The sequence below is a fragment of the Papio anubis genome, chromosome 20 (genome assembly GCF_008728515.1).
Source record: "Papio anubis isolate 15944 chromosome 20, Panubis1.0, whole genome shotgun sequence".
In the NCBI taxonomy this organism is placed as follows: Eukaryota; Metazoa; Chordata; class Mammalia; order Primates; family Cercopithecidae; genus Papio; species Papio anubis.
The window spans coordinates 2,953,941-2,968,071 of record NC_044995.1 but is presented as its reverse complement, the minus strand read 5'-3'; the positions used below and the strand labels follow the sequence as shown (position 1 = coordinate 2,968,071).

At 46.6% G+C, this 14,131-nt stretch overlaps 1 protein-coding gene across 1 annotated transcript in view; it reads right to left on the bottom strand.

Moving 5' to 3' along the window:
- Positions 1–599: 599 nt before the first annotated feature.
- The window catches only part of OPA3 (outer mitochondrial membrane lipid metabolism regulator OPA3), a 57,681-nt gene continuing 44,149 nt past the window's right edge, over positions 600–14,131 (bottom strand). Inside the window, exon 2 of the mRNA XM_017952526.3 lies at positions 600–2,277. Within this exon, the coding sequence (XP_017808015.1) occupies positions 1,877–2,277 (401 nt within the window). The 3' untranslated portion in view covers positions 600–1,876. The remainder of the gene's footprint in view (positions 2,278–14,131) is intronic.

Below are 14,131 nucleotides of genomic sequence, written 5' to 3'. Positions count from 1 at the left end.
AGCCAGGATGATCTCTGGCCCCTCTAGCCTCCCTCCTCATGCCCCTTAGGAGGCCATTTCCTCCCCATCCCATCCTGCCCTTCACCACCCTGGGGGGAGGAGGGGCAGAAGAAGCCTCACTTTGTGTGGCCTTGGGCAAGTCCATTTGCTTACTCCAGGCCTCAGTTTCTGATTTGGGAAAGGGCTCATAAGATGATTCTCTGCCTCTACTCTACCACTCTCCCAGCTTCTTTCCTTTTTTTTTTTTTTTTTTTTTAATGTGTTGGGGTCTTGCTCTTTCACCCAGGCCAGAGTGTAGTGGCAGGATCACAGCTCACTGCAGCCTTGAATTCCTGGGCTCAAGGGATCCTCCTGCCTCAGCCTCCGAAGTAGCTGGGACTACAGGCGCTTGCTACGACGCCCAGCTAATATTTTTGTTTTTCGTAGAGATGTGGTCTTGTTATGTTGCCCAGACTGGTCTCTAACTCCTGGCCTCGAGCAGTCCTCCTGCTTTGGCCTCCTAAAGTGCTGGAATTGCAGGCGTGAGCCACTGTGTCCGACCTTCTTTCCTAATTTCAATGACATTTTGCAGACGCACATCATGGTTCTAAGACACATTCTTAAGATCTTTACCCCAGAGCTCCTTTAATTATAACACGCTGACAGTGTATGTAAAAAGTAGCATTCAGAGTCACAGAGCTCACCCACGCCCCCTTCAGTTGTCGGGTGGGTAGGTCATATGGCCTGGTGGAATATCCCGCTTGGACAGGGGGACCTCAGGGCTGAGGGACGGGTAGTCCCCCTGGAGGAGGCCTTTGCATGAAGGAGGGCGGAGGGAGACCTGGGCCAGTCCAAAGGCAGGAAGAAAGGGCGATCCCTGAGTACTCTGAGGGGCAGATTTGGAGGGAAGTTGGGCGAACTGACGATGACTTAGGTAGTAGAGGGATAGGCCGGTCCCTAGCAAAGGCAACTGAAGAGGACAGCGAGGGATGACCAGATAAAAGGACAGTAGCAGTAGGTCCAGGACTGGGGACTGGTGAGCTAGAATGGACTAGCCCTGGTCAAGATGGGTTTTTCCTCCCAAAAGGCCACGTCCTGCTGGAACAGACTACAGAATGCCAGGCTGGGAGGCGTCGCCCTGGAAGACCCAGCATAGCCATGCCAGTAGGGTGCGCCATAGGTGGAAGAAGAGGGGGGTTCTGTTGGATCGATCCACTCAGGGAGGGGAGGATGCCAATGGCAGGTACTAAGATGGATTAAGGTCAGGAGCCACAGGGTGGTGACTTATTGGAGCTAACACTGTGCAGGATTCACCCCCACCTCCCTTCCCCCTAAGACTGAGGTAGATGGAAGGGGGCGAGTCAGGAAGTCCGTACGAACTTTGTGCATCTTTACAATGGTCTGTACCAATGAGGTGGAGGTAGTGGGTGTTTGGTGCAAAAGATAAGCGTCCTAGGGGAAGGCTCCACTCAGGTGAGTGAGGGTGCGGGTGACAGAATGAGAGGTGGCTAAATCCAGGTGCAGAATCCAATTTTCTTTTGCCAAAAGTGGTGGACGTCCTGCTGGCCTACCTAGCCGGATGGAGGTGGGGTCTGATAAAAGACGCTGCCTCTCCAAAGTGCTCAACCAATGCGCTGGCAGGGGCGGGGTGGGAGAGGGCGGGGTCCTTCTTGGAACGTTCCACCTGCAGGAGGCGGGGAGTCCCAGTGGAAGGTACCACTGGGGCAGTTTAGTAGGGAGGTTGGTCGGCTTCAGCCCAGCATCTCTGCGGCGCCCTCGAAGGACTGGGTGGTGTCAGCTGGGCCTGTCCAGGATGGGACAGTGCGGAGAATAGGCCAAGACGGAGACTTCGCAGTCCAGGCAGTAGTCACCTCCAAGACCAGGGCCCCGAGACCTCCTATTTCTCCGACGCCGGCACAACTGGGGGCGCAGGCGGCGGGTCTCGGAGGCAGAGGTGGGCTCGCACCTCTTGCAGCTGAGCGCGCAGCTCCTCCAGGGCGAGCTGCATCTGCGTGGCCTGCACCTGCGTCTGCAGCTCCTCGAGCGCCAGCCCCAAGTGGCCCACCTCGCCCTGCAGCGACTCCCTAGCAATGCGTCGCTCCTTTTCCTTGCGGCGCTGCTTCAACTGGTGGCGCCAGTACTCCAGCATCAGGCAGCTGCAGGCGGTGATGAAGATGATGCCCTCACCCAGCAGCTCCGCGCCCAGCTCGGCGGCTGCCCCCTCGTTCAGCGGCTTGACGGCAGCGGCATTGAAGCCCATGATGCGCATTTTGGTCCGCATCTCCAGCCAGTGGTACACTGCGGGGAAAGACTGGAGTCAGGGATCTTTTGCAGGGTAGCCTCCTGCAAGCTCAGCCCCTCTGTGCCTCGATGTCCCCGATGTAGCAATGGGGATGTGGTCACCACAATCGGACGCGTGCTGGAGGGGGAGCCTTAACGAAGACAAGCGCAGGCCTCACACCCAGAATCCTCTAGGGAAAACTTGCTTAACTAATGACTTACTCACGTGAAGGTGGAGTGTCAGCTTTTGCATCTTTATAAACACAGAAGATGCTGATGCTCTTTTGTTTTATTTCTTTTTCTTCTTTTGAGCCAGGGTTTCGCTCTATCGTCCAGGCTGGAGTGCAGTGCCGAGATCACGGCTCACTGCAGCCTCAAATTCCTGGGCCTCCTCCTCCTGCCTCAGCCTCCAGAGTAACTGGGACAACGTGTGCGCGCCATCATGCCTGGCTAATTATTAAATTTTTTTGGTAGAAACGGGGTCTCCTTGCGTTGTCCAGGCTGGTCTTGAACTCCTGGGCTCAAGTGATCTTCCTGCCAAAGCCACCCAAAGTGCTGGGTCTACAGGTGTGCATAGCCCGGAGGCTAACTCTTAATTCCATCAAAAATTCATACTTCGCTGGGCGCGGTGGCTCACGCCTGTAATCCCAGCACTTTGAGAGGCTGAGACAGGTGGCTCAGTTGAGGTCAGAAGCTCGAGACCAACCTGGCCAACATGGCGAAACCCCCACTCTACTAAAAATACAAAAATTACTCGGGCGTGATGGCACGTGCCTCTAATACCAGCTACTCTGGAGGCTGAGGCAGGAGAATCGCTTGAAACCGGGAGGCAGCGGCTGCAGTGAGCCGAGATCATGTCACTGTACTCCAACAGAGCGAGACTCTATTTCAAAAAAAAAAAAAAAATTGTAACTTGATTTTTCACTGCATTCCCCTCCAACCTCATGAACTACATGGAATTCGTCACATATTCTACCTCCTTCCCTTTCCCCTCCCAATTTTTACAAGTAGTTTTTATTTTTATTCTTTTACTGTTTATTTTTATTTATGTATGTATAGTTTTTTTTTTTATTGAGATGGGGCCTTGCTCTGTTGCCCAGGTTGTAGTGCAGTGGCACCATCTCAGCTCACTGCAACCTCCACCTCCCAGGTTCAAGCAATTTCCAGCTAATTTTTGTATTTTCAGTAGGGACGGGTTTTCACCATCTTGGCCAGGCTGGTCTCGAACTCCTGACCTCAAATGATCCATCTGCCTCAGCCTCCCAAACTGCTAGGATTACAAATGTGAGCCACCACGCCCAGCCTTTATTTATTTATTTATTATTTATTTATTTATTTTGAGACAGTCTCACTCTGTCCCCCAGACTGGAGTGCAGTGGTGTGATCTCGGCTCGCTGCAGCCTTTGCCTCCCACATTCAAGCCATTCTGGTGCCTTAACCTCCCAAGTAGCTTGGATCAATGGCATGCGACATCATGTCAGCTACCTTTTTTTTTTTGTATTTTTAGTAGAGACAGGGTTTCACTATGTTGGTCAGGCTGGTCTCGAACTCCTGACCTCAAGTGATCCACCTGCCTCAGCCTCCCAAAGTGCTGGATTATAGGCATGAGCCACCACGCCCAGACTATTTTTTTTTACTGTTTATTAGTAACCTATGTAATTGCTTTGTGCAATGCTTTGTGCTGCCTGAAATTGAAAATATAGACAATGTAAAATATGAAGGTTATGGAAATATTAATCCTGTAGATCCATAATGAAGATGTATTTTTATTTCACTAAACCAGTGGTGTGTGAAGCATTATCATTAAATACCAGCTGTACTCACTACTTCATATCGTGCCACATTTTTGTTTTCTTTTATTTCAACTTTGATGTTACTGTATGAAGGTTTTAGTTTTTCCTAGAATGATGATTCTCAAACTATGCAACCCACAAAAATTCACCATGGGACTAAGATCATCCAGATGTTTGCTCCTATTCTGTTTATTAAATAAATACTCATGGATACACTGGCTGTTCTCTGGGCTGCTGCAGGACTGTTCTCCTTCATATCGCTCCTCCTGTTTTGAGAAACTTGCATTCTCTTTGTTGAATTTCATTCTAGTTTTCCTGGAGTATATCCCTAAATACCTTTCGCAGAAAGGATGCTTAGTACCTCAGTGTTTTGAGTCCTTGAATATCTGAAATATCTTTTTCCACCTTCACATTAGATTAGATGATAAATTCTAGCCCCAGAATGACTAGTTCTAAATCCTATTCCTCAGCAGTTTGGTGGCCTGGTTCCATGATGTATAAAGGCAGAGGGGCTTGTTGTCACCCCTGTGGCACTGACATTACACCAAGATGGATGCTTTTCTCATTCCCCTTACTTTAAACTACTTTAAACTATCTTCTATCCAAATCCTGTTTCTCTCTTTAGCCCTTGAATTTTTCTTGTCTGCTCAGTAAAGGATTAACCTCACCCAAATAGAGGTCTGACCTTTGCCTTTTACTCCTGGGAGGTAATTTTTTAGTTCTTGGAATGTACAGCCTGAACTGGGGACTTGGGCCACACCAAATGGTTTGTGCTAATAGTGGTGATTTATGGTAGGGGCTTTGGGCCATGTGGTATCAGCTTAACCTCTGGAGGGGCTAGAATCTAAGGGGAGCCACACAAGTGGTCAGCCTTATCCACATGCCTATCCCTACTAAAAACCCTGGACACCGAGGCTCAGGGAGACTTCCCTGATGGGTGATATCATGTCTCTCATCATTACTGGGAGAAGTTAGTGCTGTCCACAACTGCACCAGGTATTAAACTGGCACTTGGAACTCTCCTGGACCCATGGACTTCTTCCCTGGGCTGATTGTAATCTGATTCTTTTCACTGTAATGAGCCACAACCATGAGAATAACTGACCCTAGTGAGTTCTGTGAGTCTTTCTAGCAAATTACTGAAACTGATGGTGGTCTTGGAGACTCCTGGGCTTGCAGTAAATATCAGAAGTGAGGGTGGTCTCGGTGACCCCCTAACTGTGTCTTATCCGTTGCCTCCTCTCCATTTTCTCCTACCTTTCCCCTACCCCTTCCCAGTCTGGAATGCCACCTTGCACTGATCTCATTTGCCTTTCCTGTTTTTTTCATTGCTCCTTTTTGTTACACCAGTGGGAGGTTTTGTTGACTTTTCAGAACTTATTTTTTCCCCTGATTTTCATAGTCTTTATTTAAAATTTGATTATAAAATGTCCAAACATACAGGGAAGTTTAGTGTTCATTGGGCTTTAAAATTATTTTATTTTTTAAAAGAGATGGGGTCTTACTATGTTGTCCACCCTTGTCTCAAACTCCCAGCCTCAAGCAATCCTCCCACCACAGCCTCACAGCCTCCTAAAGTGCTGATTGCAAGCATGAGCCACTGTGCCCAGCCCTAGGATTATTTTTATTTTTATTTTTATTTTTGAGATGGAGTTTTGCTCTTCTCCCCCAGGCTGGAGTGCAATGACACTATCTCCACTCACTGCAATCTCTGCCTCCCAGGCTCAAGCGATTCTCCTGCCTCAGCCTCCCCAGTAGCTGGGATTACAGGCATGTGCCACCACGCCCAGCTAGTTTTTGTATTTTTACAAAATAAAATGTGTCCACCACAGCCACCGTTAAGCAGTGGGCAGGTTGTCACCTCTGACTCTGGCCTGGAGATAAGTCAGACTCAATCCATGTGAATTCTACAATCAGTTTGTCAGTTTGCACACACATGCACATGCACAAATATACAAACACACACCTTTTGGCATAGAATTGGGATTGACTTGAATCTATAAATCAGTTTATAAGATGATATCTTTACAATATTGAACCTTCCAAATGAAGGAATCCACAGCTTTGGCACAAAGATTACTTTACAGTGAAAACACTTGATATGTTCTCTAAACTTCTCTTACTGAACTAAAGGAGAGCCTCCTGAAAATACAACTGCCATTAACCCCCTCTGAGGGAGTTTTCTGCAAATTCCAGAAAGGAGACAGACTGTCCATCTCTATTAGAATTAAAAATCACACAGGAAAACAATAGAGGCCAGGCACTGCGGCTCATGCCTGTAATCCCAGCACTTTGGGAGGCTGAGGCGGATCACCTGAGGTCAGGAGTTCCAGACCAGCCTAGCCAACATAATTAAACCCCATCTCTACTAAAAATACAAAAATTAGCCAGACATGGTGGCGGCTGCCTGTAATCCCAGTACTTGCGAGGCTGAAGCAGGAGAATCGCTTGAACCTGGGAAGTGGAGGTTGTAGTGAGCCGAGATCGTGCCATCACACTCCAGCCTGGCGACAAGAGCAAAACTCTGTCTCAAAAAAAAAAAAAGAAAAGTAAAGAAAATAATAGAACTATCCATACTTTTCTACTGAACCCCTTTTTCTTTTCTTTTTTTTTTTTGAGATGGAATCTTGCTCTGTTGCCCAGGCTGGAGTGCAGTGGCGTGATCTCGGCTCACCACAACCTCTGCCTCCCAGGTTCAAGCGATTCTCCTGCCTCAGCCTCCCAAGTAGCTGGGACTACAGGCACGCACCACCATGCCCGGCTAATTTTTGTAGTTTTAGTAGAGATGGGGTTTCACTATGTTGGCCAGGCTTGTCTTGAACTCCTGACCTCGTGATCCCCTGCCTTGGCCTTCCAAAGTGCTGGGATTACAGGCGTGAGCCACTGCGCCCAGCCTGAACCCCTTTTTCTTAAGTCGGTAAATAAACCTTTACTTCCAGCTATTCAATGAGTTACTCATTACAGAGTTCCCTTGCCTAATGTGTAAACAAACTTTTTCTCTCCACCTGTTGATCTGTCTATTGTTAATCAATTCACAGGTTCCCAACAACAGGGATCTAGATTAGTAGAGGAAAAGATTTTCCTGTCAATGCAATCCATGAACATGGTATTCTCTTCATTTAGGTCTTTAAGGAATTTATCTCAATAATGTTTTGTAGTTTACAGAATAGATACCTGCATATAAATTCAGTTTATTCCTATGCATTAGATATTTTGATACTATTTTGATGGCAACATTTCAAATTTCATTTTCTATTTGTTTGTTGCTGGTACTGATTATAGCAATAAATTGATTTCTGTACCTTATATCCAGTGATCTTGATAAATTAATTCTTACTTTTTTTTTTTTTTGAGACAAGGTCTCAGTCTGTCACCCAGGCTGGAGTGCAGTGGTACAATCATAGCTTACTGCAGTCTCAAGTGATCCACCCACCTCAGCCTCCTGAGTAGCTGGGACTGCAGGGATGCAACACCATGCCTGGCTAAGTTTTGTAATTTTCTGTAAAGACAGGGTTTCGCCATGTTGTTCAGGCTGGTCTCGAACTCCCAGGCTCAAGTGATCCACCTGCCTTGGCCTCCCAAAGTGCTGGGATTACAGGCATGAACCGCCATGCCCAGCCTAATTAGTTCTTATTCTTCTTAGTCATATAGTTTGTTTATAAATTATTTTAATTGTACATACACAATGTAGTTGTTTGAACATAATAACTGTTTTTTCTTTCTTTTTTTTTTTTTTAAGAGTTGAAGTCTCACTCTCTCACCCAAGCTGGAGTGCAATAGCACAATTATGGCTCACTATAGCCTTGATCTCCTGAGCTCAAGAGATCCTCCCACCTCAGCCTCCTGAGTAGCTGGGACTAAAGGTGCCTGCTGCCACAACCTGTTAGAAATTGGTTTTCTTGCCGGGTGTGATAGATCACACCTGCAATCCCAGTACGTTGACAGGCCAAGGCAGGCGGATCACCTGAGGTCAGGAGTTTGAGACCAGCCTGGCCAACATGGTGAAACCCTGTCTCTAATGAAAAAATAAAAACATTAGCCAGGTGTGGTAGCATGCACCTGTAATCCCAGCTACTCAGGAGGCTTAGGAAGGAGAATTGCATGAACCCAGGAGGTGGAGGTTGCAGTGAGCCGAGATTGCACTCCAGCTGGGTGACAGAGCGAGACTCCATCTCAAAAAAAAAAATTAATTAAAAAAAAAAAAAATCTGGGCCGGGCGCAGTGGCTCAAGCCTGTAATCCCAGCACTTTGGGAGGCCGAGATGGGTGGATCATGAGGTCAGAAGATCGAGACCATCCTGGCTAACACGGTGAAACCCCGTCTCTACTAAAAATACAAAAAAACTAGCTGGGCATGGTGGCGGGCGCCTGTAGTCCCAGCTACTCAGGAGGCTGAGGCAGGAGAATGGCGTAAACCCGGGAGGCGGAGCTTGCAGTGAACTGAGATCTGGCCACTGCACTCCAGCCTGGGTGATAGAGCGAGACTCCATCTCAAAAAAAAAAAAAAAAAAAAATGCAGGCCAGGCGCGGTGGCTCACACCTGTAATCCCAGCACTTTGGGAGGCTGAGGCAGGCGGATCACATGAGGTCAGGAGTTCAAGACCAGCCTGGCCAACATGGCAAAAACCCATCTCTACTAAAAATGCAAAAAAATTAGCCAGGCATGGTGACGGGCACCTATAATCCCAGCTAATAGGGAGGCTGAGGCAGAAGAATAGCTTGAACTTGGGAGGCAGAGGTTGCAGTAAGCCAAGATCACGCCACTGCACTCCAGCCTTGGTGACGAGTGAAATTCTGTCTCAAAAAAAAGAAAAAAAAAAAGTGTATGGAAACGCAAAGGGCCAAGAATAGTAACATTGAAGAGAAAAACTGGAAACCTTACAGTACCGGATATAAAGCTATCATAAAGCTATAATCATCAAAACAGGGTGGCATTTCAACATGAATAGACAGGCCAATGGTAAAGTGTAGAGAATCCAGAAATATTCACACATGCACAGTCATATGACTTGTGACGAAAGTGACACTGTGGTGCAGCGGGATAAGAATGGCCTTTTCCAGACATGTCATTGGATCACCTGAATATGCGCAGACAAAAAAATAAACTTTAACATCTACCTCACATAATACACAAAAATTTATTCCACAGGGATTGCTGATCAAAATATGAGAGGCACAAATATAACACTTTTATATAAAAACAAAAAAGTAGGAGGCTGGGTGTACTGGCTCATGCCTATAAACTCTGTGCTTTGGGAGGCCAAGGTGGGAGGATTGCTTCAGAGAAGGAGTTCAAGACCATACTGGGCAACATGGTGAAACCTTATCTCTACAAAAAATAAATAAAATTAGCTGGGTATGGTGGTGCACCTGCCGCCATGCCAGGCTAATTAAAAAAAAAAATTATTAGAGATGGGGTTTCGTCATGTTGGTCAGGCTTGTCTTGAACTTCTTTTTTGTTTGTTGTTTTTTGAAATATAGTCTCGCTCTGTCGCCCAGGCTGGAGTGCAGTGGTGCAACCTTGGCTCACTGCAACCTCCGCCTCCCAGCTACTCAGCAGGCTGAGCTACGAGGATCATGTAAGCCCGAGAGTTGAAGGCTGTAGTGAGTTGTGATGGTGCCACTGCACTCAGGCCTGGACAATAGATCAAGACTCTGTCTCAAATAAAAAAACAAACAAACAAAAAAAAAACTTTCATTCTTCAAAACATGCCAGCAAGAGAGGGAAAAGGCAAATCATAGACTGGAAGAAGCCATTTGCAATATATCAATCCGACAAATAACTCAAATGCAGGACATACAGAGACCTCCTGCCAATCAAAAGGGGAAAGGTAGAGGAACCCTCCTGCCTATCAAAAGGGGAAAGGTGGAGAACCCAGTGGAAAATTTATTGCAATACATCAATCTGACAAATAACTCAAATTCTGGACATACAGAGACCTCCTGCCAATCAAAAGGGGAAAGGTAGAGAACCCAGTGGAAAATTGATGGCAATACATTAATCCAACAAATAACTCAAATTCTGGACATACAGAGACCTCCTGCCAATCAAAAAGGGAAAGGTAGAGAACCCTCCTGCCAATCAAAAGGGGAAAGGTAGAGAAGCCAGTGGAAAATGACTTGACTCACAAAAGAGGATGGTATCTTTTTCTTTTTCTTTTCTTTTTGAGATGGAGTTTTGCTCGTGTTGCCCAGGCTGGAGTACAGTGGTGCGATCTTGGCTCACTGCAACCTCCGCCCTCTGGTTTCAAGCACTTCTCCTGCCTCAGCCTCTCGGGTAGCTGGGACTACAGGCACGCACCACCACGCCCAGCTAATTTTTTGTATTTTTAGTAGAGATGGGGTTTCACCATGTTGGCCAGGATGGTCTCGAACTCCTGACCTCGTGATCCACCTGCCTTGGCCTCCCAAAGTGCTGGGATTACAGGCGTGAGCCACCACGCCCGGCCACCCAGGCAGTTTCTTAAAAAGTTAAACATAGGCCAGGTACAGTGGCTTACACATCTGTATTCCCAGCACTCTGGGAGGCTACTCATCGCTTGAACCCAGGAGTTCAAGACCAAACTGGGCAACATGGTGAAACCCCTTCTCTACAAAAACATCACAAAAGAATTTTAATATTTTTATTTTTTCTGCCACGCTCAGCTAATTTTTGTATGTTTTGTAGAGATGACGTCTCACTATGTTGCCCAGGCTGGTCTCAAACTCCTGACCTCAAGCTATCCACCCACTTCTGTCTCCCAAAGTGCTGGGATTACAGGCATGAACACTGCACCCAGTCAAAAAACACAAAAATTAGCCCGGCATGGTGGCGTGTCCCTGTAGTCCCAGCTACTGGACGGGGGTGGGGTTGAGGTTGCAGTGAGCAGAAAGCGTGTCACTGCACTCCAGCCTGGGTGACAGAGCCAGACCTTGTCACAAAAAAAAAAAAAAAAAAAAAAGGAATGAGATATTCATGCAATAAAATGGACCATGCATTGTATGACTCCATTTATATGAAATGCTCAAATAATGCAATCTATTGAGGCAGAAATCTATTGAGATCAGTGATTTTTAGGGGATGAAGGAAGGAGGCGAATGGAGAGTCACTGCAAATGAATGTGAGGGATCTTTTGGAGATGATGGAAATGTTCTGAAACTGGAATGTGGAGATGGTTGCATAACCATGTCAGTTTACTGAAAATCATCAAATCTTACCCTTAAAATGGGTGAGTTTCGGCCGGGCGCAGTGGCTCATGCCTGTAATACCAGCACTTTGGGAGGCTGAGGCAGGTGGATCACGAGGTCAGGAGATTGAGACCATTGTGACCAACATGGTGAAACCCCATCTCTACTAAAAATACAAAAATTAGCCAGGTGTGGTGGCAGGCACCTGTAGTCCCAGCTACTCAGGAGGCTGAGGCAGAAGAATCGCTTGAACCCAGGAGGCAGAAGTTGCAGTGAGCTGAGATCATGCCACTGCACTCCAGCCTGGGTGCCAGAGCGAGACTCTGTCTCAAAAAAATTAAAAAATAAAAAATATAATTAATTCAAGATGGATTAGAGACTTAAATGTTAGACCTAATACCATAAAAACCCTAGAAGAAAACCTAGGTAATACCATTCAGGACATAGGCATGGGCAAGGACTTCATGTCTAAAACACCAAAAGCAACGGCAACAAAAGCCAAAATTGACAAATGGGATCTAATTAAACTAAAGAGCTTCTGCACAGCAAAATAGACTACCATCAGAGTGAACAGGCAACCTACAGAATGGGAGAACATTTTTGCAATCTACTCATCTGACAAAGGGCTAATATCCAGAACCTACAAAGAACTCAAACAAATTTACAAGAAAAAACAAACAACCCCATCAAAAAGTGGGCAAAGGATGTGAATAGACATGTCTCAAAAGAGGACATTCATACAGCCAACAGACACATGAAAAAATGCTCATCATCACTGGCCATCAGAGAAATGCAAATCAAAACCACAATGAGATACCATCTCACACCAGTTAGAATGACAATCATTAAAAAGTCAGGAAACAACAGGTGCTGGAGAGGATGTGGAGAAACAGGAACACTTTTCCACTGTTGGTGGGATTGTAAACTAGTTCAACCATTATGGAAAACAGTATGGCAATTCCTCAAGGATCTAGAACTAGAAGTACCATATGACCCAGCCATCCCATTACTGGGTATATACCCAAAGGATTATAAATCATGCTGCTATAAAGACACATGCACACGTATGTTTATTGCAGCACTATTCATAATAGCAAAGACTTAGAATCAACCGAAATGTCCATCAGTGACAGACTGGATTAAGAAAATGTGGCACATATACACCATGGAATACTATGCAGCCATAAAAAAGGATGAGTTTGTGTCCTTTGTAGGGACATGGATGCAGCTGGAAACCATCATTCTCAGCAAACTATCGCAAGAACAGAAAACCAAACACCGCATGTTCTCACTCATAGGTGGGAACTGAACAATGAGATCACTTGGACTCGGGAAGGGGAACATCACACACCGGGGCCTATCACGGGGAGGGAGGAGGGGGGAGGGATTGCATTGGGAGTTATACCTGATGTAAATGACGAGTTGATGGGTGCTGATGAGTTGATGGGTGCAGCACACCAACATGGCACAAGTATACATATGTAACAAACCTGCACGTTATGCACATGTACCCTAGAACTTAAAGTATAATAAAAAAAAGAAAAAGAAAAAATAAAAAAAGAAAAGAAAACAAAGGGTGAGTTTCATGGTGTGTAGATTATACCTTGATAAAGCTGTTTAAACAAACAAAACAGGCCAGGGCGCGGTGGCTCATACCTGTAGTCCCAGCTACTTGGGGGGTTAAAGTGGGAAGATTGCTTGAGCCTGGGAGGTTGAGGCTGCAGTGAGCTGTGACTGTACCACTACACTGCAGCCTGGGTGACTGAGTGAGTCTCAGAAAAAAAAAGGCCAGGCGCAGCATCTCACATGTGTAATCCCAGCACTTTGGGAGGCCAAGGCAGGTGGATCACCTGAGATCAGGTGGGCGTGGTGACGGGTGCCTGTAATCCCAGCTACTTGGGACGCTGAGGCAGGAGAATCACTTGAACTTGGGAGGTGGAGGTTGCAGTGAGCCAAGATGGTGCCACTGCACTCCAGCCTGGGTGACAGAGAGAGACTCCGTCTCAAAACACAAACAAGCAAAAAAGCCAGAACACCGGGGTCCAGGACCTCTCTCACTGGAATTGGCAAATGCTGTCATGAATGGTAGGGGGGGTGGGTGGGGAGGTGGGGTTCACAGTCTCTATGCTGGGCCCAAGTGGATCCCGCCTAACTAAGAGACCTCAGGAATGAATGTCTGTATTTCTGAGGTTTTTGATTTTCCAGAATCTAAACCCCTCTGTTGGACTGGGGACACGCCACGGCTGTGAGTCCGAGTCAGGAACAGGCTGCAACAGAAACTGGAGAAACCCATGGCTTCCCCGTATGGGGACTAGTCTCCCACAACCAGAAGGCTGCCATATGAAGTCACCGGCAACCCAGGCTCCTGGTTCAGCCCTACCCTCCTCATTACGGGGCTCTTAGCCACATGCCCAAAAGATGCCTGCTGCCCCTTGGCATCACAGCCTCCTTCCAGGCAGGAGGTGGGGGCAGGGGGTGTCAGAGGAAGTGTATGTCTAATCTGTCACTTTTTATGGAAAAGTCACTGAATTTTACAGAACCCCCATCCCACATAGCCATCCTGTACTATAGGGGGGTCTGGGAGGTCCACTGTTCTTGGCTGGATACATAGTTACCCTTCATTTAATTGGGGCCTTGTGTAGCAGCTCAGGCTTGTAATCCCAGCACTATGGGAGGCCGAGGCAGGAGGATCATCTGAGTCCAGAAGTTTGAGACTAGCCTGGGCAACACAGGGAGACCTTGTCTCTACTAAAAAATAAAACAAAATAAATAAATTTTTTTTGAAGGAAAATTTGTATTTTAATTATTTTTATGCACAGAAAACTCAACAGTGTACATTTAACCCAGTTTAGTGGCAACTTCTTTAGCTTTTGCCTTTTCGAGCTTGGCGATACGAGTCACAGACTTGGGACC